Source organism: Stegostoma tigrinum, chromosome 30 (genome assembly GCF_030684315.1).
Source record: "Stegostoma tigrinum isolate sSteTig4 chromosome 30, sSteTig4.hap1, whole genome shotgun sequence".
NCBI lineage: Eukaryota > Metazoa > Chordata > Chondrichthyes > Orectolobiformes > Stegostomatidae > Stegostoma > Stegostoma tigrinum.
Window position 1 is genome coordinate 17,388,663 of NC_081383.1, and position 22,773 is coordinate 17,411,435.

Consider the following 22,773-nt stretch of genomic DNA (forward strand, 5'->3'; position numbering starts at 1 on the left):
AAAGAAAGATTTACTAGTGTTGAATGCAGTCCAGAGAAGCTTTATTAGGTTGATGCTGGGTATGGAGGGAATGAAAGAGGTTGTGAAGATAAGGCATGTAACTTTGGAGCACAGAAGAATGAGATGCAACTTTATCAATGTGCAAAGTTATGTAGTAAATGCAGGAAAGTTGTTTCACTTTGTGGGGGAGTTTAGGACTAGAGGGTAACAAAGTGTGAAGCAGGCCAAGCAGCATCTTAGGAGCACAAAAGCTGACGTTTCGGGCCTAGACTCTTCATCAGAGTGGGGGATGGGGAGAGGATTCTGAAATAAATGGATGAACTGTTCAACCTCCTCTTGGGAGCAAGAGGCGGCGCCGATACAGTCATCAGTGTAATGGAGGAAGAGGTTTCGGTGCCACCTCTTGCTCCCAAGAGGAGCTCGAACAGCTCATCCACTTCACCAACACCTTCCACCCCCAACCTCAAGTTCACCTGGCCCATCTCCAACACCTCCCTCACCTTCCTGGACCCCTCTGTCTCCATCTCAGGCAACCAGCTAGAAACTGATGTCCATTTCAAGCCCACCGACTCCCACAGCTACCTAGAATGCACCTCCTCCCGTCCACCCTCCTGCAAAAATACCATCCCCTATTCCCAATTCATTCGCCTCCGCCGGATCTGCTCCCAGGATGAGGCATTCCACTCCCGCACATCCCAGATGTCCGCGTTCTTCAAGGACCACAACTACACCCCCCCCCACCCCCCGTCAAGAACGCCCTCGACCGTGTTTCCCGCAAAACATCCCTCACACCCCGCCCCTGCAATAACCGCCCAAAGAGAATCCCCCTAGTCCTCACATACCACCCCACCAACGTCCGGATGTAACGCATCATCCTCCGACATTTCCGCCATCTACAATCCGACCCCACCACCCAAGACATTTTTCCATCCCCACCCTTGTCTCCCTTCTGGAGAGACCACTCTCTCCGTGACTCCCTTGTCCGCTCCACACGCCCCTCCAACCCCACCACACCCACACCTTCCCTCGCAACCGCAGGAAATCCGACACTTGCCCCCACTCCTCCTCCCTCACCCCCATCCCAGGCCCCAAGATGACTTTCCATATCAAGCAGATGTTCACCTGCACAGCTGCCAATGTGGTATACTGCATCCACTGTACCCGTTGTGGCTCACTCTACATTGGTGCAACCAAGCGGAGGCTTGGGGACCGTTTTGCAGAATACCTCCGCTCGGTTCTCAATAAACAACTGCACATCCCAGTCGTGAACCATTTTAACTCCCCCTCCCATTCCTTAGACGACGTGTCCATGCTGGGCTTCCTGCAGTGCCATAATGATGCCACCCGAAGGTTGCAGGAACAGCAACTCATATTCTGCTTGGGAACCCTGCAGCCCAATGGTATCAGTGTGGACTTCACAAGCTTCAAAATTCATCCCCCCCCCCCCCCCCGCCCCCCCACCGCATCCCAAAACCAGCCCAGCTCGTCCCCACCTCCCTAACCTGTTTTTCCTCTCACCTATCCCCTCCTCCCACCCCAAGCCGCACCACCATTTCCTACCTACTAACCTCATCCCGCATCCTTGACCTGCCCGTCCTCCCCAGACTGACCTATCCCCTCCCTACCTCCCCACCTATACACTACTCTCCACCTATCTTCTCCTCTATCCATCTTCAGTCCGCCACCCCCTCTCTCCCTATTTATTTCAGAACCCTCTCCCCAACCCCCTCTCTGATGAAGGGCCTAGGCCCAAAACGTCTGCTTTTGTGCTCCTAAAATGCTGCTTGGCCTGTGTTCATCCAGCTTCACACTTTTTGTTATCTCAGATTCTCCAGCATCTGCAGTTCCCATTATCTCTCGGACCAGAGGGTGTTGCCTTCGAATAAGGAATCATCCATTTAAGATGGAGATGAGGGCTTTCTTCTCTGAGGGCAGTGAATTTGTGGAGTTATTTACCACAGAGGCCTGTAGAGGTTGAATCATTAAGTACATTCAAAGCTGAAATATAGAAACATAGAAGATAGGAGCAGGAGGTGGCCATGCGGTCCCTCGAGCCTGCTCCACCATTCTTCACGATCACAGCTGATCATCCAACTCAGCCTAATCCTGCTTTCTCTGCACAACCTTTGATCCCGTTTGCCTCAAGTGCTATGCTTAGTTGCCTCTTGAATACATTTGATGTTTTGACATTGTTTACTTCCTGTGGTAATCAATTCCACAGGCTCACCACTCTTTGCATGAAGAAATGCCTCCTCATCTCTGACCTAAACGGTCTACTCCAGATCCTTATACTGTGACCCCTGGTTCTGGGCATACCCATCATCGGGGACGTCCTCCCTGTATATACCCTGTCCAATCCTGTTAGAATTTTATAAGTCTATGAGATCCCTGCTCATTTGTCTGAACTTCAGTGAAACAATCCCAGTTTAGTGAATCTCTCTTCATATGTCAGACCTGCCATCCCCAAATCAGCCTGGTAAACCTTCGCTGCATTCCCTTGAGAGCAGACCACCTTCAGTGAAGGAGACTGAAACTGCACACAAGATTCCAGGTGTAGACTCACCAAGACCCTGTAAAACTACAACAACATACTCCTGCACTTGTACTCAAGACCTCTCACAATGAAGGCCAACATACCATTTGCCTTCTTTATTGCCTGCTGCACCTGCATGCCTGCCTTCAACGACTGGTACACAAGGACACCCAAGTCCTGCTGCACACTCCACTCCCCCAATTTTTAGCTGTTCAGGTAGAAATCTCTCCATGTTTTGATTCTGAAATAAATAATCTCTTATTTGTCCAAATTATACTGTATCTGCCATTGATTTGCCCACTTGCCCAACCTGTCAAGATCATGCTGAATCTCGGCATCATTGTCACAGTTCACCCTCCCACCCAATTTGGTATCATCTGCAAACTTGGAGATGTTATAATTTGTTCCCTCACCCAAACCTTTACTAGAAATTGTGAATAGCTGGGGACCCAGCACCAATCCCTGTGGCACCCCACTAGTTACTGCCTGTCAGTTTGAAAAGGACTCGAATTCCCACTCTTTGTTTCCTCCCTGCCAACCAGTTTCCTACTATCTCAATACACTTCCCCCATCCCATGCACTTTAAACAGACCTTCAAATATTAAGGGAATCAAGGATAATGGGGAAACGGCAAAAAATTGACTTGAGGTTGTTCAGATTAGCCACGATTTCATCAAACGACTGAGCAGAAGGGAAGGGCTGAATGGCCAATTTTGCTCCTAACTCATATGGTTTGACATAATTTGAGTTTAACTGGCATTGGTTGACTTGTTTTCTTCATTGGGTGACCCAAAATAAACCTAATCTGGCTTGCACTTGTATCGCCTCATTCTCGCAAAACTTCAATGATCTAGGCCTAGGCCCAAAACGTCAGCTTTTGTGCTCCTAAAATGCTGCTTGGCTTGCTGTGTTCATCCAGCTCCACACATCGTTATCTCGGATTCTCCAGCATCTGCAGTTCCCATTATCTCTGATACAATTTCAAGGCTTTTTGTGTTTTCTTGACTTGTTTTTTCCATCTGTGTGTGAGTGATGCTGGCAATGTTGCATTTATAGTCTATTCCAGTTGAGATTAAGACACACAGATGGGAGGACAGTAGAAGAAACTTTGCTCTTCTGATTTTTGCTAATGTGACCCTCAGGTGGTTGACAGTATTGGTGGGTGCCCATTTTTCACCTTTGCACATATGGACTGTAAAATTTAGGTGTGTGGTTTAACCTTTTTTATAACCTGCCAGAAACTGAAATGCCATGTTATATTTTCACTGAAACAAGCCATGTACTTTATTTTTTTGTTAAGAACGTAATTGTTTCTGATCTGTAATTTTAAAAATCTTGCATTTATTTGTCGAAATCTCTATGTGGTGGCACGGTGGTCCAGTCATTAGCATTGCTGCCTCATAGCACCAGGGTCCCAGGTTCAGTCCCAGCCTTGGGTGACTATTGGTGTGGTGTTTGCACGTTTTCCCTCTGCCTGGCTGGGTTTCCTTCTGGTGTTCTGGTTTCCTCCCACTGTCCAGGTCTGGTGGATTTGCCATGCTGAATTGTCCGTAGTGTCCAGGGATGTGCGGGCTAGATGGACTAGCCATGGGAAGTGCAGGATTACAGGGCCCTTCTTTGGAATTTTGCATAGACTTGCTGGGCCAAATGGCCTGCTCCTACACTGTAGGGATTCACTGATTCCCTAGAAACAAACATTTACATGTGTAATTCACCTGTTAAGTAAGTCAACAGGGCAGCAATTATGCGCCAGCAATTTGCCTCAAAAATCTATTTTAAGCCATTTTCCTTTATTTTCTACTTCATGTCTTCAGGAAGTGATAGAGAGTACAGCACAGAAGGTCGATGTCTATGCCAACTTTCTCCAAGAGCTCAATGAAATAATCTCATTCTGCTGCTCTTTCTCCATGATTGAGGGTTGTAGTTTCATTAGCAAGCCACTCTTATTAAAAATGCATGCAATGGAAGGAAAAAGCTTAGTAATAAGCTTGCAGTATGATAATGGAATCTTGAACATCCATGTGGTCATAACTAGGCTAGAGGAAACAGAATCTTCATAATTGATTCCACAATGATTTGCAATAATGTAGGCCTTCATATCTATTTGAAAGGAAAAGGAGGTTGATTTGGGGAGTAAATAATTTAAAATTGAAATTGAATTTTGAATTCACACATTGTTTGATTTGACTTTTCATCTCATGTACCTAAGTACAGTGAAGAGCTTTGTTTGCGAGCATTAGCGGCAGATCATAGTAAGCAAGCATGTACAGATGTACAAGGACGTAAGGGTGAAAGAACCTTGGACAGAGTGAGACGTACAGGTTACAGTGCACAGGATGTGTATAAAGCAAGATCAACATTATTTGAAGTTAGCATGTCCATTCATCAGTCTGATAATGGCAGGGAAGAAGCTGTTCTGAACCTGCTGGTGCATGTGTTCAAGCTTCTGTAACTTCTGCCTGACGGAAGAGGAGGTGGGGAGCATTACCAGGGTGGAATGGGTGTTTGCTGGTGTTGGCAGGCCTGCTGCAGTAATAAAAGGTGTAACTGAGTCCGTGGAGATGGAAGATTGGCTTCCGTGATGATCTGGGCTGTACGCACAACCTTCTATAGTTTCTTACGGTCCTGGGCAGAGCAGTTGCTGTACTGGGCCGTTAAGCACCCAAATAGTATGCTTTCTATGGTGCATCTGTAAAAGTTGGTGAGGGTCCCTGTGGACATGCCAAATTTCATGAGTTGGCCAAGCAAGAAGAGGTGTTGTTGTGCCTTCTTGACCGGCACATCTCCATGGCAAGTCTAGGACAGGTTGTCACTTTTTGTTCCCCCTAGCAACTTGACTCTGTCAACCTCTACTCTGATGTAAATGGGGGGTGATTTCTCCTCGCTTTTTTCTGAAGTCAATGATCAGTTCGACCAATAAGAAAACAAGATGAATTACATTTGTAATGACAGGTATGCCATTTCTGTTAACACAAATCCAGTGTGCAAGCAACCTAAATCATCTTGAATTACAATGCATCAGACTGAACCAAGGTTATATGAAATTTGATTAACAGTTGATTTGCATGGATTTAATTATTTTGTGCAATGTGTGGATCCCTAGATTTGCCTATGTTTGTTGCCCATCCCGCATTGCCATTAGGAAAGTCATGATGAGCTGCTGCCTTTAGCCATTACATGTTGAGTAAGCCTTTGTTGGGTTGAGAGCAACTGCAACATGAAAGGAACAGTAATTTTGTTCCAAGACACATGGCACAGTGGTTAGCACTGCTGCCTCACAGCGCCAGGGTCCTGGGTTCGATTCCACCCTCGGGCGGCTGTCTGTGTGGAGTTCGCACATTCTCCCAGTGTCTGCATGGGTTTTCTCTGGGTGCTTTGGTTTCCTCCCACAGGCCAAAGATGTGCAGGCTGGGTGGATTGGCCATGCTAAATTGCCCATAATGTTTCAGGAATGTGTAGATTAGGTGGGTTCTAGGGAGATGGGTCTGGGTGGGGTGCACTGAGGGTCACTGTGGACTTGTTGGACCGAAGGGCCAGTTTCTACACTGCAGGGATTCTATGATGACAAAATATTTCGTGGCTTCTTGGGGAACCTGAGCGTGCTGGCATCCTTTGTGCATCTGCTGCCCTTGTCCTTCTAGGGGCAGAGCTCGTGGGTTTGGAAGATGCTGTTGTAGAAGGTTGGGCTAGTCAACATAACTTAGATGTAGTCAGTTGTTTGTGAATTATCCAGGTAAAGTCAGGAGTTGATTTTTCTGTGTAGTACAGTTTTTTTGTTTAAATGTTTTGGCAACAAGTTTTGGTGGCCAGGCAAGTCTTAAGAGCTATTTAAATGTACCATAAGCTTTTAACATTTTTGTAATTTGTCCTTGGAAGTTTCACAAATTTATTTCAACTTTTGGGGACTTTTTCTGTGTCATTATCAAAGCCAAGCATTAATGTTTAGATGCATTGATTTTGTATTTGTTTCGTATTATTTGTATTTGATTCCTGTCATCGTTCTGTAGATCTCATTCAGTAGCTCTTTAGGTCATTTTCGTGGCATTGGAATTGGTTTAAAAATACAATTCCTTGGTGCATTGAAAATTGTGAGAAACAGCAAAAGAGCATTTTGCAACAAATTAATGAATGTTAGAAAAGCTTCACAGATCATAAGTGAAAAAGACAGACAGAGAACCATAATTGTATTGAATAGCAGAGCATGCTCGCAAGGCTGAATGGCCTACTCCTGTTGCTATTTCTTATGGACTTCATTAAGACTAGTATTTGCCATTTTGCACTTTATCTTTTTTCCAGTTGAGTTTAATGTTGGCATTCTGCCATTTTACATGAAACTAAAATTACTCCCAATAATGATATTTAGATGTCCACACAAACATGACATCAGCCCATCTGTATGAAATAGAGGCCAAGGATTGCCACAATTTACTGTTTACAGAAGTCTGTTCAACCACCCTGCTTTCAGAGTTATGGTAGCATTGTGAGGATGTTGCTGTCCCCTTTCTTTTCAATTATCATCTTATTATCATCTTAAACTTTCCACCAAATTATATGACAGATATTGTTTAGTATTTCCTAATACTTGAAACCATTGTTTTTTGTAGGATTCCCTATTTGGTAACAGGAATCCATTTCCACGTGGGCAATTTAGATAGTGATACTTTTAAAATATTTTAGTTTACTGTCATAGGAGTAGAATTAGGCCATTCAGCTGTTTAGTCTGCTGCACTATTAGATCAGGGCTGATGTATTTGTCAATCCTATTCTTGTGCCTTCCTGTGCAGTCAACAGTACTGATGAATTCACAACTGATGAGGTAAATATGGACATAACGCTTATTTAAAAATGGGTAACAATGCTGCGACCTGTCATAGTTTTATGTAAGGCAGTCAAATTAATATCGTGGTAGATGGCTGCTGAGCAGCCAAGTCCTCTCGACTACCCAAACCAACTTGGAAACAAAGCAAAACTTCCAACCTCAAATAAGACAAATTGTTGTCAATTAAAAGCAGGTGTGGCACTATCTGAAAGAAGGCTGGGCAAGGAGGAGTAGTTGAACGTTAAACGAGATGGCATTAGACATTTTTAAAGTTTTGATAGTGGATTTTGATATGTTCTCTTGTAATTAGAGACCATCGGTACTACATTACTATGATATCCAATAGCATATTCAAGAGAAACATCTTCATTTTAAGAATGACTGTGTGGAAATCTGTACCACGGGGAGTGCTTGAAGCAAATAATAGATACATTTAAATCGAAGATAGACAAGCAGTGGAGGGAGAGGGAGTATAGGGTTACGATAGATTTAAATAAAAATGCGAAAGGCTTGATTGGGAATATAAAGATGGACTATTTTTGTCAACTTGGCTTATTTACGTGCCGTATATCGTATGTAATCAGTTAATAGCTTATTTTAGTATTTTAGTTTGCTGCCATATAATAGTTGGGGTAGGGAAAAGTGTCAGAAGTGAAATGGAAAAGGCAATATGAAGGCAGGCTGGCAAGTAATATAAACGTTGACTGTATAATATTTGACAGCCAGAAGATTAGCAAGGATAAACGGGGCCGCATTACAGATGGGGCAGGCAAACTTATATTGGAGAACAAGGAAATGGCAATAACTTTACATGTTTTCATGGGATAAGATGCAGCAGATTTCCTTGGAATATCAGGCAACAAAAGGACTTGTGTATCTGAAGACCTAAAAGTAATTAGTATTGGGAAGGAGAGCGTACTTGAAAATTAGCTGGGTTGAGGCTTGATAAGTTGCCGAGACCAGATGAACTTTTGTCATTCTAAAGATTCTGGAAAGGTTCCTGCTGATAATAACAAATGTTTAAGAATAAAGGAAGAGGGTGTGGAGGACTATTGACCTGTTAGCTTGGCACCCATAGTGGGCAATGTTAGCATTTATTATAAAGTATGCAGTTACCAAACACAGGAAAGAATGATAACATTCAGCAAAATCAAATGGATTTATGAAAGGTTATTAAATTTGAAATACATTTAAAATACTTAGTTTTTGACAGTCACTTCTGGTATAGACAAAAGACAATGTGGTATATTTGGATTTTCAGAAGGCTGCTGAGGCCACCGCAAAAAATATTAGCAAATAAAGTTAGAGCACATGGAATGGTGGTGGTGGGGTTTGGGGGGAGGAGCATGGAAAAGCGAGTATGGATTGAGATTTGGCTAACAGACAGAAAGCAGAATGTCAAAATAAACATAGCATTCTCAGGATGGCAGGTTATTACTAGTCCAGTACAATGACACTCTGTGCTAGTTCACAATTGTAACATGCTCAAATTTGCTGATGATACTAAACTGGCAATGAAAATTATAAGGAGGGTACATTGTGGCTCAAAGAGGACTTGGACAGGCTAATCAAATAGGCTCGAACATGACAGATATAAAGTAAATAAGTGCAAACTCATTCTTTCTAGTAGAAAAACCAGATGTAGTGTGTGACTAAAATGGTGAGAGGTAGAAAAGTATTGGTGTCCAAAAGAATTGGACTCCCTGTCTTTGAATCACTAGAAGGGACTTGGAGCCACTTGTGTACGAAACACAGAAAGCTAGCATACAGGTGCAGCAACGAATCAGGAAGGCTAATGAAATGTTGGCACCTTATTTCAAGGAGGTTGGAGTATAAGAGCTAGAATATTTTACTACAGTTGTACAGCATTGCATGGCATTTTGGCCCCCTTATTTAAAGAAAGATTCTATTTAATTGGAGGCAGTTCATTGAAGGTTCATTAGGATGATGATCGGTATGGAGGGATCGTCTCATGAGCAATGGCATTACAGGTTGGAACTCTACTTGATGGAGCTTAGAAGAAATAAAATGTGATCTTGAGGAAACATATTGGATTCTTAAGGGGCTGGACAGGGTAAATGCTGTGAGGGAGTTTCCCACTCATGGGTGAGTCTAGGATAAAAGGACATAATGTCAGAATGAAGGGGTGCCAATTTAAGACTGACGTGAGAAGGAATGTATTCCCCAATGGTTGAGAGTCTTTGGAACTCTTGATACTGAGAGCTGTGGTGGCAGACTGTTTGTGTATATTTGCTGAGATGAATTCCTGATTAGTAGGGAGATCTTAGGGTTATGATGAAAATGAGGAAGGCCGGTATAAGGAATGTCAGATTAGCCATGATGCTGTTGAATAGTGGACTAGGCTCAAGGGGCTGAATGGCTACTCCTGTTCCTCTTTCTTGGTCCTGTGGTCTTAAAGGCAAGCATTTAGGTGAAACAAGCAATTAGAAAGGCAAATGGTATGTTGGCATGCATTCCAAGACAATTTGAATACATTAATAAAGATCTGCTGTAAAACCTTGATGAGACCTCTCCTTTCATATATAGTGCACATTTGGTTTCCTTTACTTTAAGAAAGGATATACCTGCCATCCAGGCTGTGCATCAGAGTTTGACTAGAATAATCCCTTGGATGGCAGGATTGTTGTGAAATGCCGTTATGGAAGCAGGGTCTGTATTCTCTAGAGGACTGAAAAATTAGAATTGATCTCTAACAAAATTCATCAAAGGCATGTAGTTGGGATGTTTCCTCTAGCTGGTGACTTTAAACTGGTGGTACACTTTCAGGATCAGGTACAAGCTATTTAAGACTGAGGTGAGGAGGAATTTTTTCATTCAGAGCGTGGCAAATCTTTGGAATCCTCTATCCAAGAGGGTTTGGAAGCTCCATCATTAGACATGTTCAAGACAAAAGTCAGTTGGTTTCTGGAGATTGACATTAATGGAGCGCATGAAAATGGCTTTGAGGGGATGATCAGTCATGAACTAGAATGGCGGGGATAGGTTCTGTGTGCTGAATAGTCTGATCCTGTTCATATGTTTCAATTATATGCAATTCCTTCATTTTAATCAATGACAAACCGTGAATTGACTTTCTAGCACAATTTTATTTCATGCAAAGATGTTAAACGCATAGTCATGTGAATTAACCTGCAGTCTTAGAATTCCTTACGACCAGTTACTGTTCACCACTTTTTGTGCACGCATCCAGGACAATATCTTGCATTTACATGGAATTTTCCTTGTGGAAAAATGTTCTTTGGTGTGTGAAGGAAGTTTACTGTCAGTCCTATATGATTAGTATAAACCTTGATTCAAAAATAGCGTACTGCTTAAGATTGTCAGTTCAAACTGACTCGCGACTCTGAACATATAACTATGCAGTCATTATTGCTGCGGTATCATGGGCCTCATCTTAAAAATTCACACCTGAACTGATTCCTTGTGTTTGCGCATTGGGGAACATAAAATGGCCCGCAATGCAAGAATGCAGTTCTCTTGATGAGCATTCATCCCTCGACCAACATCCCCAAAGTAAACCTGACTTACCTCCTCATTTTTCTGTCTTGATATTCTTTGTTTATGTTACAAGTGAGTAAACTTCAAGAATGCATAATTAGCCTAGGCCCGAAACGTCAGCTTTTGTGCTCCTGAGATGCTGCTTGGCCTGCTGTGTTCATCCAGCCTCACATTTTGTTATCTTGGAATTCTCCAGCATCTGCAGTTCCCATTATCTCTGATACTATTTTAACCTCACTGCGAAGCCTTTTCCAGGGATGCCTAACCTGAAGAAGTTACCCTCCTCCCTCCGGACCAACCTCAGGGAATCTCTCTCCCATTGCAACTCTCTTGTACTCTCCATCTTCGGTCCGCCTCCCCCTCTCTCCCTATTTATTCCAGTTCCCTCTCCCCGTCCCCCTCTCTGATGAAGGGTCTAGGCCCGAAACGTCAGCTTTTGTGCTCCTGAGATGCTGCTTGGCCTGCTGTGTTCATCCAGCCTCACATCTTATTATATTAAAGATTTTGAGATGTCTTGAAGGTGTGAAGCTGCATAAAAACGCGCTTGCGCTCTCTGATACCGTAATCTGTTGTACTTTGTAATCATAAATATCGCAGTAAATCTGTTCAGGACAGTGCTGGTGCAATACATTTTCTGATAAATGTATTTTTCTGCATCAAATGAAAATTCAATTGAATCTTCAAACTATTGATGAACTGAATACAATATAAAAGAGCAATGAATAAACTTTAAAAATTAAATTTATTTTTCACATTGCCAGTCACTTGGCAGCCAAATTATCTGTTTATAATACTCTCAGGTATATCTGCCAGTTTAGAATGCTTGCAAAAATTGCTACTTTACTGACCATTTTTAAAGTACGCATTTGTTCTGCCATAGGCTTAGTGTGTTTCTGATCATTTTGTGCATAAATTCTGTCTTTGTGCTGTAAAAAGCAAAAAAAATGCTGCCAATCCAAGGATATATTTGTCATGAAACAGTACTGTAAGTCCTGATCATTTCTATGGAATAAATCAACAAATGGACATGCAATACTAGCCATGGGGACAGTTAATGTGTAACATTGTAATTCTTGGTGCTGTTTATAACATATTTGGTGCCTCAAAAGTTTGAAATTAATCTTTGACTGCTTAGGAATCACTGTCAGCAAAGAGTGGTTTCCTGCTAACCAGGTAGTTATTTTATAAATATGTCATCAACAGATTCGCTCTTTCGAGAACTTAGCCATCGAATGCTAGAGCTTTCTAGATGACTGGTGAATTTGAGTTTGAAATAAGATGGAAAATGAACGCTCATGACAAATGCAAGGCACAGTACTGTAGAAAAGCAAGCTGAATACAGAAAAGAGGAGACCTAATAAAGATCACAATAGGGGTGCGGAAAGAGCACGAGAATGGATAGCTGCTTTAAAGACAAAAATGAGATATTCTTGTGGAGGCCTAAGTTACAACTGAGGTGTGAAAGGAGTACTTAGCATCAACTTCTCTCGTGTAAAGAGATGCAATCGATGCCAAACTTAAAGAAGGAGGTAGTAACAAAATTGGGTATGATAAAATTAGATACAACAAAGGTAATTAAAAGATCAGCTTTCTTAAAACAAGTCACCCATTCCAGATCCCACTTGTGTTATTAGAGGAATTAAAGATTGGAAATTGCAGAGCTTCAGGCACAGTTTTTGTTCCATTTCATATGTAATGCTAGAGGATTGTAAATGTTAAATGCCTGTTCAAAAAAGGAAGAGGGATAAACCCAATGGCAGAAAACTAGTGAACCTCACCTACCAATAATAGAGATACTTGTGGGCCAAACCCAGTTTGCACCGAATTGAAGGTCAGCCCAATAATCTGGAATAAAATTAAATTTAATTTAGCAAGTATGGGTTAAATGAATCTTGGTACAAATTTGAAAAATTGAGACATTGCAAAGGAGCTAACGGACTGAGATGACCTCTTCAATTTAAAATGTTTTTGAATTTTTTTCCTTAATTTAGTGGCTAAAGTTGCAGTGTAAGAAGTTGATGTTATGACTAAAGCCAAAATAAAACCATAATTTGAAATGTGTGCCTCATTAGAAATGACATTAGAATCATAACTGTATTCATTTGTTTTGGGACATTAAATCATTTTTGACTATCCCGGTTCAGCCCATTGAACTAAAGGAGGGGTTAGTTCACACTTTAACGGTGGCGCAGCATCTCAGTGGTTAACATTTGGTGCCTCACAACGCCAGGGGCCTGGGTTTGATTCAGTCCTTGGGTGACTGTCTGTGTGGAGTTTGCATATTTTCACCGTGTCCGCGTGGGTTTCTTCCAGGTGCTCTGATTTCCTCCCACAATCCAAAGATGAGCAGGTTGCGTGGATTGGCCATGCTAAGTTCCCCATAGCATCCAGGCATGAGCAGGCTAGGTGGATTAGCCATGGAAATCCAGGATTACACGGTGGGATGCTCTTCAGAGGGTCAGAGTTGACTTGATGGGCCAAATGGCCTGCTTCCGCACTGTAGGGATTCTATGATTCTATGTTTTGGTGAGGATGGTGTGCTTGACTAGACTTTCGAAGCTGGTTAGCAAAGTTTCATGTTGTGAACTTATTCATAAAATTCAAGCCCATGGAATTGAAGAGGCGGTTGTAGTAGCATAGCTACGACAGATTAACTGAGATGGTGGGACTAGATGAGAAAGAATAGTAATTTTTTTATAATTTGGAATTTTTGGTCCCCTTGTTTTATTGTTTCATTGGAGACATCAGAGAAAGTTAACTAGGATGATGTCTGGTATGGAGAGATTGTCTTATAGCTAAGGTTGAACAGGTTAGGACTTCAGTCATTGGAATTTGGAAGAATGATAATAATCTCAAGAATCCTGTATATTTCAATAAAGGGCTCAACAGTGTTAATGCTGAGAGAATGTTGTCCCTCATGGGACAGTCTAGGTCCAAAGGGCATAATTCCAAACAAGCATAGGAAAAGGAGAAGGACACTCAGTCCCTCGAGTCTATTTTGCCGTTTGTTTAGATCATTGATCTATGGCCAATCTCCTTTGGCCCAAATTCCTTAATACTCAGAATAGAGGGGCAGTAATTTAAGACTCAAATGTAGGTTGAGAATCTTTTGGAGCCCCTTCCCACACAGAACTGTGGGGCAGAGTCCTTGTGTATATTTAAGGCTGAGATAGATTCTTGATCCATAAGGTAATCGAGAGTTATGGGGAAAATGCGCGAAAGTGGACATGAGGAATGTTGGATCAACAATGATCCAATTGACTGGCAGAACAGGTTCAAGGGTCTTAATGGCCTACTCTTGTTCCTATTTCTTATGGTCTGTTAGAAGTCATGAGGCAGCTGTGGCTTGGTGAGTTCTACTATTAATTTTTAAAAAATGGTGCGGTGCTTATGTGTAAGCGCTGGAGTGCAGTTTCTAAGAGTCCAGGGGAGCATTGTCCCAGAAAGGAAAGTGACCTTCCAGAACGTGAGCAGTGATTGAAGCAGCACATAAGAGGGAGTGTTGAGGGTGGCCCAGGACTGGGTCGTCCAAAAATGAAGCATTGTGGTCCCTTAGACAGTAGGAACTGCCGATGCTGGAGACTCTGAGATAACAAGGTGTAGAGCTGGATGAGCACAGCAGGCCAAGCAGCATCAAAGGAGCAGGAACGCCGACATTTCGGGCCTAGATTTCTGAAGAAGGTTCTAGGCCCGAAACGTTAACCTTCCTGCTCCTCTGATATTGCTTGGCCCGCTGTGTTCATCCAGCGCTATGCATCGTGGTCCCTTGCAAAGTTTTATTGAGATTTCATGACTTGTAGTCTCACTAAAGTGCATGTATAGGTACTTTTGTGTGGGAGGTGGTTTGCTGATTTCTTCTGTGTTCCATGAGATGTTTGACCACAGTTAGGCAAACATAAATATTTGTTTCATTTAAAGTTTGGGATGTATCTATCTCTGCACAATCTAAAATTTTTCTGTCAGTAAACTTGGCATGTTAAAGTTGTATGTAATACATAAATAATTTTTAGTCGTCACTGAAATGCTTCTAATAATAAACCACATGCAGTCTGATCATGTCACTCAGCACTCTGGTTAAATTTAAAATTTGTCCTGATTAGTGGAATAGGAGAAATGGAAAGGATTCAATGCAACCTTCACCCTTAGTTGTAATGTTTTTCACCAATTTAATAATTTTCTTTAAAAAAGGGTTGTGGATCTTTGTCTTGGATGAAAAAACTAAGTCAAATATCTAAGTCGGCTGATGTTACAAAGTTAGGTAGGAGTGTAACTCTTGGAAGCAGAATTAGGCCATTTGGAGTTGTTTCTCAACTGCCTTCTCTAAATAGCCTTTGATTCTGTTACTAGTCAAGAACCTATCCACCTCTGCCTTAAATACACTCAATGACATGGTCTCCACAGCCTTCTGTAGCATTGAGTTCCAAAGATTAAATGTTCTTTATTTGGAGAAATTCCTCCTTATCTCCGTTCTAAAGAATTGTCTCTTCATTCTGGGGCTGTACCCTCAGGTCCTAGTCTCTCTCAGTGGTGGCAGCATCTTCTCCACCTCCATGCTCTCCACACCTCTCCCCATTCTATAAGCTGCAATCAGATCCGCCTCATCCCTTCTAAACTAGATTGAATACGGACCTAGAGTCCTCAACTGCTCCTCATATGATAAGCCCTTTATTCCTGGGATCATTTTATAAATCTATTCCAACACCAGCATATCCCTCCTTAGATATGGGGCCTAAAACCACTTAATATTCCAAATGCGGTCTGATGAGAGTGTTGTACAGCCTCAGTCGTACATCCCTGCCCTTGCATCCTAGCCACTTGAAATAAATGCTAACATTGTATTTGCCTTTCTAACTGCCAACTGAACCTGCATGTTAACCTTAGAAAAGCCCTGAACTAGGACTCCTACGTTCCTTTACAGATTTCTTAAGACTTTCCTCGGTCAGAAAATAGTGTACACTTTTATTCTTCCTACCATAATGCATAACCTCAATGTAGGTTGTAAGGCGGACAAACTGAGGTTAAAAAGAGACCAAGCCAAATTAGGAAAGTGGGCAGCAAGGTGGTAAATGAAATCTGTTGTAAGGAAATAGAAGGTTATTCACTTCATAAAGTTATTCACTTGTAAAAGCAGAATATTTAGAATCATGTCTTACTTGACTTTGGTGTGACTGATCATGAATGCTTTTCTGGTAATTGTTTTCATTCTGTATTTTTCTTTCAGAGTCAGATGCTGAATCCTGATATATGGAGCCATATTCCATATCCGTATCCAACGTATCCTGCCACAGTACCTCTAAATGATCCCCGGTAATTATTCAATAATATGTTAACCCATAAAGCATTACAATTATTTGAATGCTTGAAATTATTTTTTAATGTTGTAAAGGACTGTGTAAAGTTGCTGATTAGATGTGCATGAAGTGTATTTTCCATTGAAATGAATTAATATTGCTGTACTCTTTTGGGAGATTATCCATGAAATGTTAAAATTAAATCCAGTCTTGGAGTTGGATTTTTAAAGGAATTTGTGATATTTGGAAAGGGTTTCATAAAATTTGATTATGATGGCATAATTTTTGTAAAATTCTAATTTATAAATGTTTTTATAAAAATTAATGATTTGACCTTGTTCCGTAGCATGCGTTTTGCAAGACTGCTCCACTGGTGGAGCTTTGTAAACAACGAGCTGTGGACATAAAATTGTGTCCCCATGTGTGGACAGCCCAGTTTTCTGACTGGTGATGAGGGCCAGTAGAATGATGTAATAATGGTTAGATTTATCAAAATATTTCAGTAGAATTTTAAGTTGTGGGATAGTAAATTATCAGATTTAAGGTAACTTTTATGCAATGTTGCCTAGCCTTATAAAACGAGGAATATGTTTTTTTCAGGAAGCTCACTAGCTAAGGCAAGTCTCTTAAAGCTAAGTTTAGTTTGATATCAAATATTTTGGGCTTTCACATTCCCTTTGCATATGGTGCTTCCATTGCTCTTATTTTTGCTACAAAGGCCTCTAACTTTGAATGTTTTCTTGCTTGCTCCATTAGGGTTCAAGAAAAGAATTAGTGTAACTCTCACTGTCATCTGTTTTGATAATCCCATTGTGTAAGCTTAAATGCTGTTTTTTTAGGACTTTCAGTGAAATGTATAAGTCACTAAACTAGCAATAGCATTATGCCACTGACATTACCATCTTCCAGGACTAGAGTGAACCTCCCCTCCAATTCTGTCACCTGCTCTTTTACCGATAAACCCCACCCCTAATTTACTGTCTTTCTCAGGTTTCATGTTCAACTTTTCCCTCAAGGCAATGCATCAAAGCAGCATAAAGTTTAGTTAATCAGCTCATTGTGCTGTTCCTATCTTTGAAAGAACTATGCAGCCAGTCTCTCTCCCCCAATCTTTCACCATAGTGCTGGACATTATTTTCCTTCATGCATTTATGCAAATTCCTTTTGAATTTCACCATTACATATTCTTGCACTATCTTTTCAGGTAATAAATTACAAATCACCTTTTTATCCATGCAAAACTCATTTTGCCACTGATTCAGTTGTCAGTTACTTGAAATCTGTCTTCTCCTGTTAATTATATTAAGATAGTATCCTTACCCTTAGACTGGGAGACCTGAGTTCAAGTCTGACCAGCTCGAAAAGTATGTAATAGCATGTTTGAACAGGTTGATTTTAAAAAAAATCTTTTAGGACATGTGGGGGCTGTTGTGGCATACCAGTGGTGCTCCCACTCTGAACCAAGAGACCCTGGCTCAAATTTCACTTGTCCCCAGAAGTGAGTAATAATATCTATGAACAGGTCGATGAGGAAAATATCTTAAAGCCTGTAGCAAGGGGGTTCTTGTGGTGCAGTGGTAGTTTTCCTATCATTGAATTAGGTGGCCCAGTTCAAGTCCTGTTTGCTCCAGAGGTGTCATAACAGCTCCAAACAGGTTGATTAGAAAATATCTAGGAGCATTAATGTAGAGACATTGAACATGCAGTGTCCATTGGTACACTTCAGGCCCTGTGTGACTATTTGATATCACTTGGTGCTGGTTTGGTTTGGAGTTCATAAATCATTCCCCAAAAACAAATTTAAGTTTTGTAAGTTTGTTTTGTGATTTGATCTTTGTAACAGTGCCCATTTTAAGGTGCTGTTGCATTTATTTTGGTTCAGTTGATTTAATTAGTATTTAAAATAGTATGAAGAGAGATAACTGGGACACTGGGTATGATGCAGGCAAGTATAATACTGTGTTTTGTAAGCAAATCTGTTGTCAGGAAAAGTATCAGTATCTTACCAACTGGCAGTAGATTGAAATAGGGTTTGCCCTTGATAGCAGTTTCTGTATCTGTTTTATTACATCAAAATTCTGAAAATTTTGAATGCCTCTTCATATATCCTTTTAATCATCCTGATGGCAAACAGCCCCAAGCTGCTTCAGTCTTTCCATATAACTGAAGTCTGTCAAGCCTCGCCCTGTTCTATGGGTTTCCTCTGCGCATTCACAAAGGTTTTGATATCCTACCCAAAATATGGAGCCCCAGTTAAACACACAACTCCAATTAAGACCTCATCAGCATTTTTAAAAATTAATATTGATTTATTATTTTCATACAGTAACCCTCTCAAGAACGCTAAGAATTCCAAATGTTCTTTATTTAAAACAAACTTCTCAACTTGTTCTGCTACCTTCAAAGACTTATGTTCATATGCTCCAGATCCCCTTTCTCCTATACCCCAAGTAAAATTGTACAATTTACCATATGTTGCCTCTTGTTATTTGTCTATATAAAATGTATAACTTCTTGCTTGTTTGCTTGAAATTTTGCCTACCATATCTGTCCCATTTCAGAAATTTATTTGTCTTTCAGGTATCAGTTGTTAACCCATCTCATTGTTCACCCTACTTTGTTTTAGAACATATATTCCTAATGTAAACTGTTGAAAGTTACAACTGCGTACTAAATGTTTCAATCTTTTGCAGCAACACTTTATATTTGTGCAACATCTTTTGAAATAATAAAATGGATATGTGGTTAGAATTGCCAATCAAGGCGCAATACTCATCAGGGTTGCCTTTGGCCTGTTGTGTGGTACTTTGTCAAATACCTTTGAAGTTCCTTGTGCACAGTGTCAACTTTTCTACCCCCTAACATCCATCATTAAAGATTGTAAATTATGTGTAGGCTAGCATCCGATGGATACATCCAAGTTAATATTACCAGTGTCAGTCAGGGAAAGGGACAATAGGCTTTGTGTGCTTCTAATTGTTGTTGGAGGAGATATTGACAAAATGAGATCCTGTTCATGCCGCAATACCTCTGACTTGAGCAGCATTTGTTTCAAAAACTTAATGGTACAGCTCTTGTTTTGGGAGGGTACATTAGTAATGGTGCATGGTGCAAATTGTAGCTGGTGTACTACCTTCCCTATGTTGCTCAGGTCATTGATCTCCTTGTGGCACTGGTGTGCAATTCTTGTGTGTGAGAATTTGAGATCATTGCTTGTATCCCCTCCCTCCTTGTGGAAGAACAGATTTCTCTAATATAGGAACAAAAGCAAGTTGCTGGAAAAGCTCAGCAAGTCTGAGGAAGTGTCACCGGAACCGAACGTTAACTCTTGATTTTTTTTTCTTCACTGATTACCTGCTGAGCTTTTCCAGCAACTTCTGTTTTTTTGCTCCTGATTACAGTATCCACTGTTCTTTCAGTTTTTCTTCAATATAGTGTTGCCCACTGAAGACAATACTTTTTCTCTTCTTTGTACAATCTTAGTGAGGCAAGTTCCCAGGTTTTTTGGTTCAACTTTTGAACAATTTGTTCTTTCTTTTGATATCTGTGCCAAATCCTACAGTTGGGGGTAAAGAGTCTCACAAAAGCCAAGCTGCTCAGTCATCTGACAGCAAACCTAGTGAGCCAAATAACTTCACCTTGTAACTGCGGCTCCACCAGCTGGTTGCTTTTATCCAGCTGACTGAGCCTTTCAAAGCCATACTCTGACTTTTCAAGTGCACACAGGAAAGTACTATTTTATGTATGGTTTACAGGTATGGTAAATTTGCAGATGGCACCAAATAGGTGGCATAGTGGATAGCAAAGAGGTTTATCTCGGGGTACAATGGGACCTTAATCAGTTAGTCCAATGGACCGAGGAGTGGATGACAGAGTTTAATTTAGAAAAGTGCAAGATGGACTAGCGCAGGACTTATATGGTTAATGAGGGGGCCCTGGAGAATGCTGCCAAACAGCGATCTGGGGTGCAGGTGCATTGATCCTTGAAAGTGGAGTCGCAGGTAGATAAGGTTGTGAAGAAAGTGTTTTGCATGCTGGCCTGCAGTGGTTAGAATGTTGAGTTTTGGAGTTGGAATGCCACGTTGTGGCTGTGCAGGACACTGGCGAGGCTACTTTTAGCATGCTGCGTACAATTCTGGGGGAAGGATGTCATTAAACTTGAGAGGGTGCAGAAAAGATTTATAATTTTCAAGGTTGTTGCTGGGTCTGGAGGGTTTGAGTTACAGAGGGAGGCTGAATAAGCTAGGTCTTTTATCCCCTGGAGTATCAAAGGCTGAGGGGTGACCTTCTAGAGGTTTAAAAAAATATTTTTTCCTAGAGCAGGGGGATCTAAAACAAGAGGGGAAAGATTCAAAACGGATCAGATGGGTAACTTCTTCACACAGATGATTCTGTGTTTGGAACAAATTGCCAACAAAAGTGGTGGTGATGAGTAAAATTAGGACATTTAAAAGGCACGTGGATGGATACATAATTAGGAACATTTAGGGGGTTATGGACCTATGGCTGGCAAATAGGACTAGGTCACATTAGGATATCTGGTTGGTATGGACAAGTTGGACCTAAGTGTCTGTTTCAATGACACTATGACTCTGTGGAAGAGCTAACCTTGGATATTTAAACAATTTCTACAAATTTTAATCCGTGCCGCTTTGAGAAAATTTTTATTTTCATGTATGCCAGATACTAACAGGTACACAACTGGTGCAGTTTGGTATGTGTGATTTAAGGATCTTTGTTTTGAGTACCTTTGAACTTTTGTGATTATCTTACAGTTGTCCTTGTCATTGTGCTAATATTAATATAACTAATAGTAGATAATTTATTCTAATTTATGCCACTTCCACTGAGAATAGTTCAATCACCCCCCCCCCACCTTCCCCTTGCATCTCATAATAATTGTTGAATGATCTCATCTGTTGTTTATGCCTGACACATGGTGCATGAATGTGAAATGATTTGGGTCACCCTGAGAATATGATAAAGTGCTATATAAATGCAAGATTTTTTTATTGTTGTATGGTTAACTGCTAAATAAGTATGAGATGCTTGACCTCTTAGCTCTCTAAGATTTGCCTGGACTTGTTGGTTGATCGGAATCTGATTTCAGTGTCTTTGTGCTAGCTACTTCGAATGGGATTTGAGGTATGTGCAGGAAGTCAGCATATAATACTGCAGTGGAATTGTTCACAATACGCAGTCATGTGAAAACATGGAACCTGCTAAAATTGAGGGGATTCTAAGAAGAAAAAAAAGCATTTTAAATTAGAATGTTAAGTAGTATTATCTCTAAAATCAATTTATGTTGTTTTTTAAAAATGCTTTTAAATTCCCTTTTGGGAAACAACCTTTGTCAACATCACATGTTACAGCTTGCAAGTTGACTGCAGGACTGTGATGGTGATTTCTTGGAATGTAGGAGTATTGCAAGAATGATCTCAGCTGAGATTTTATTTTCAAAACAGTGATAAACCACTGGTGAGCAGCCTGCAATTGGTTATGCAATATGCAGTTGCTATCTCCCCACTAGTGGTAGTAACATTTTTATTATTGATGGGGTAGGGTAGTTAAGCCAATCAAAATAGTCACATGGGAACTTAGAACGCTTCTACTGTAGCTTGGAGAGAGTTTTCTGAAGTTTTATTTCCCAGGAGACAAGTACAACAGCACAATGTAACGATCTGTTGTTGTCATTTTAGTTTTTCTGTTAGCTTTCTAAAGTGGACTGTGATAAAAGCAAGGATTATATTTATTATATCTTTCAAGTGCTCAGGATTTTAAAATGGCTTACTATTGAAGTGTTGTAATGTCAGACAATGGAATGATGCTGGAGATTTTTCCCAATCCCCTGTGGAGTTTTAAAGGTATGAGTAGAAAGAAGCTATCCTCGTAAGCACCTGTTTGAAACCAACAGCTGACTGCTTGATATCCTAACAAAGACTTGTGCTTTGCAAGAGAACTACTATCACATTCAAGATTTGTAATATTAATTATTTCAGAGCCATGAAGTTCTGTTGGATTTAGGCTTAATTATTAAAAGGTGATATTTGATGGAGCAGTCTGACATCTTTGGAGAATATCTTGATTTGTTGCCACGAAAAGGCTGAATGGTAAATGAAGAAAAAAATACTGATGTGCAGATGTTGCTTAGGGGTCTTTCTTTATTAATCTATTGGAGTTGGTATAAAGGCATCAGCCTTGACATGAGCAGTTAGGAGAAATGTTTGTGACTTTGATTTGGAATTGCAATGTCCTATCAGAAACCATGGTAACAACAGACAGCAGAAACCATAATAGCTTGGAGGATAATAAATAATTTTTGTAAGAAGGCAGGGAATTGGAACAAAAAAAAAGCTGTCTTTAAAAACCAGCTCTGGTATGATGAGCCAAATGGCTGCGTCTTGTGATGTAGTTTTTAATGATTCTGATATTTGTTTAGTGATCCTTTCCCAATTATATCACCAGTTAGGCAGTCTTTTTCATAGTCAGCACATCTCTGTTAGTACCGCAATGTTTTGTGTAATAACTTAAGAATAGAATAAAATGGATATTAAATAAATGTAAATAAATTAAACTGTACAAGTTTGAGTTTGTATATTTCGAGATGCATC

General features: G+C 40.7%; 1 protein-coding gene across 4 annotated transcripts in view; it reads left to right on the plus strand.

Moving 5' to 3' along the window:
- The window catches only part of LOC125465862 (protein strawberry notch homolog 2-like), a 156,021-nt gene that overhangs the window by 38,838 nt on the left and 94,410 nt on the right, over positions 1-22,773 (plus strand). For all 4 annotated transcript variants that reach the window (XM_048559786.2, XM_048559785.2, XM_048559787.2 and 1 more), the window contains one exon: positions 16,093-16,178. In XM_048559786.2, coding sequence (XP_048415743.1) covers positions 16,093-16,178 — 86 coding nt within the window. The remainder of the gene's footprint in view (positions 1-16,092; positions 16,179-22,773) is intronic.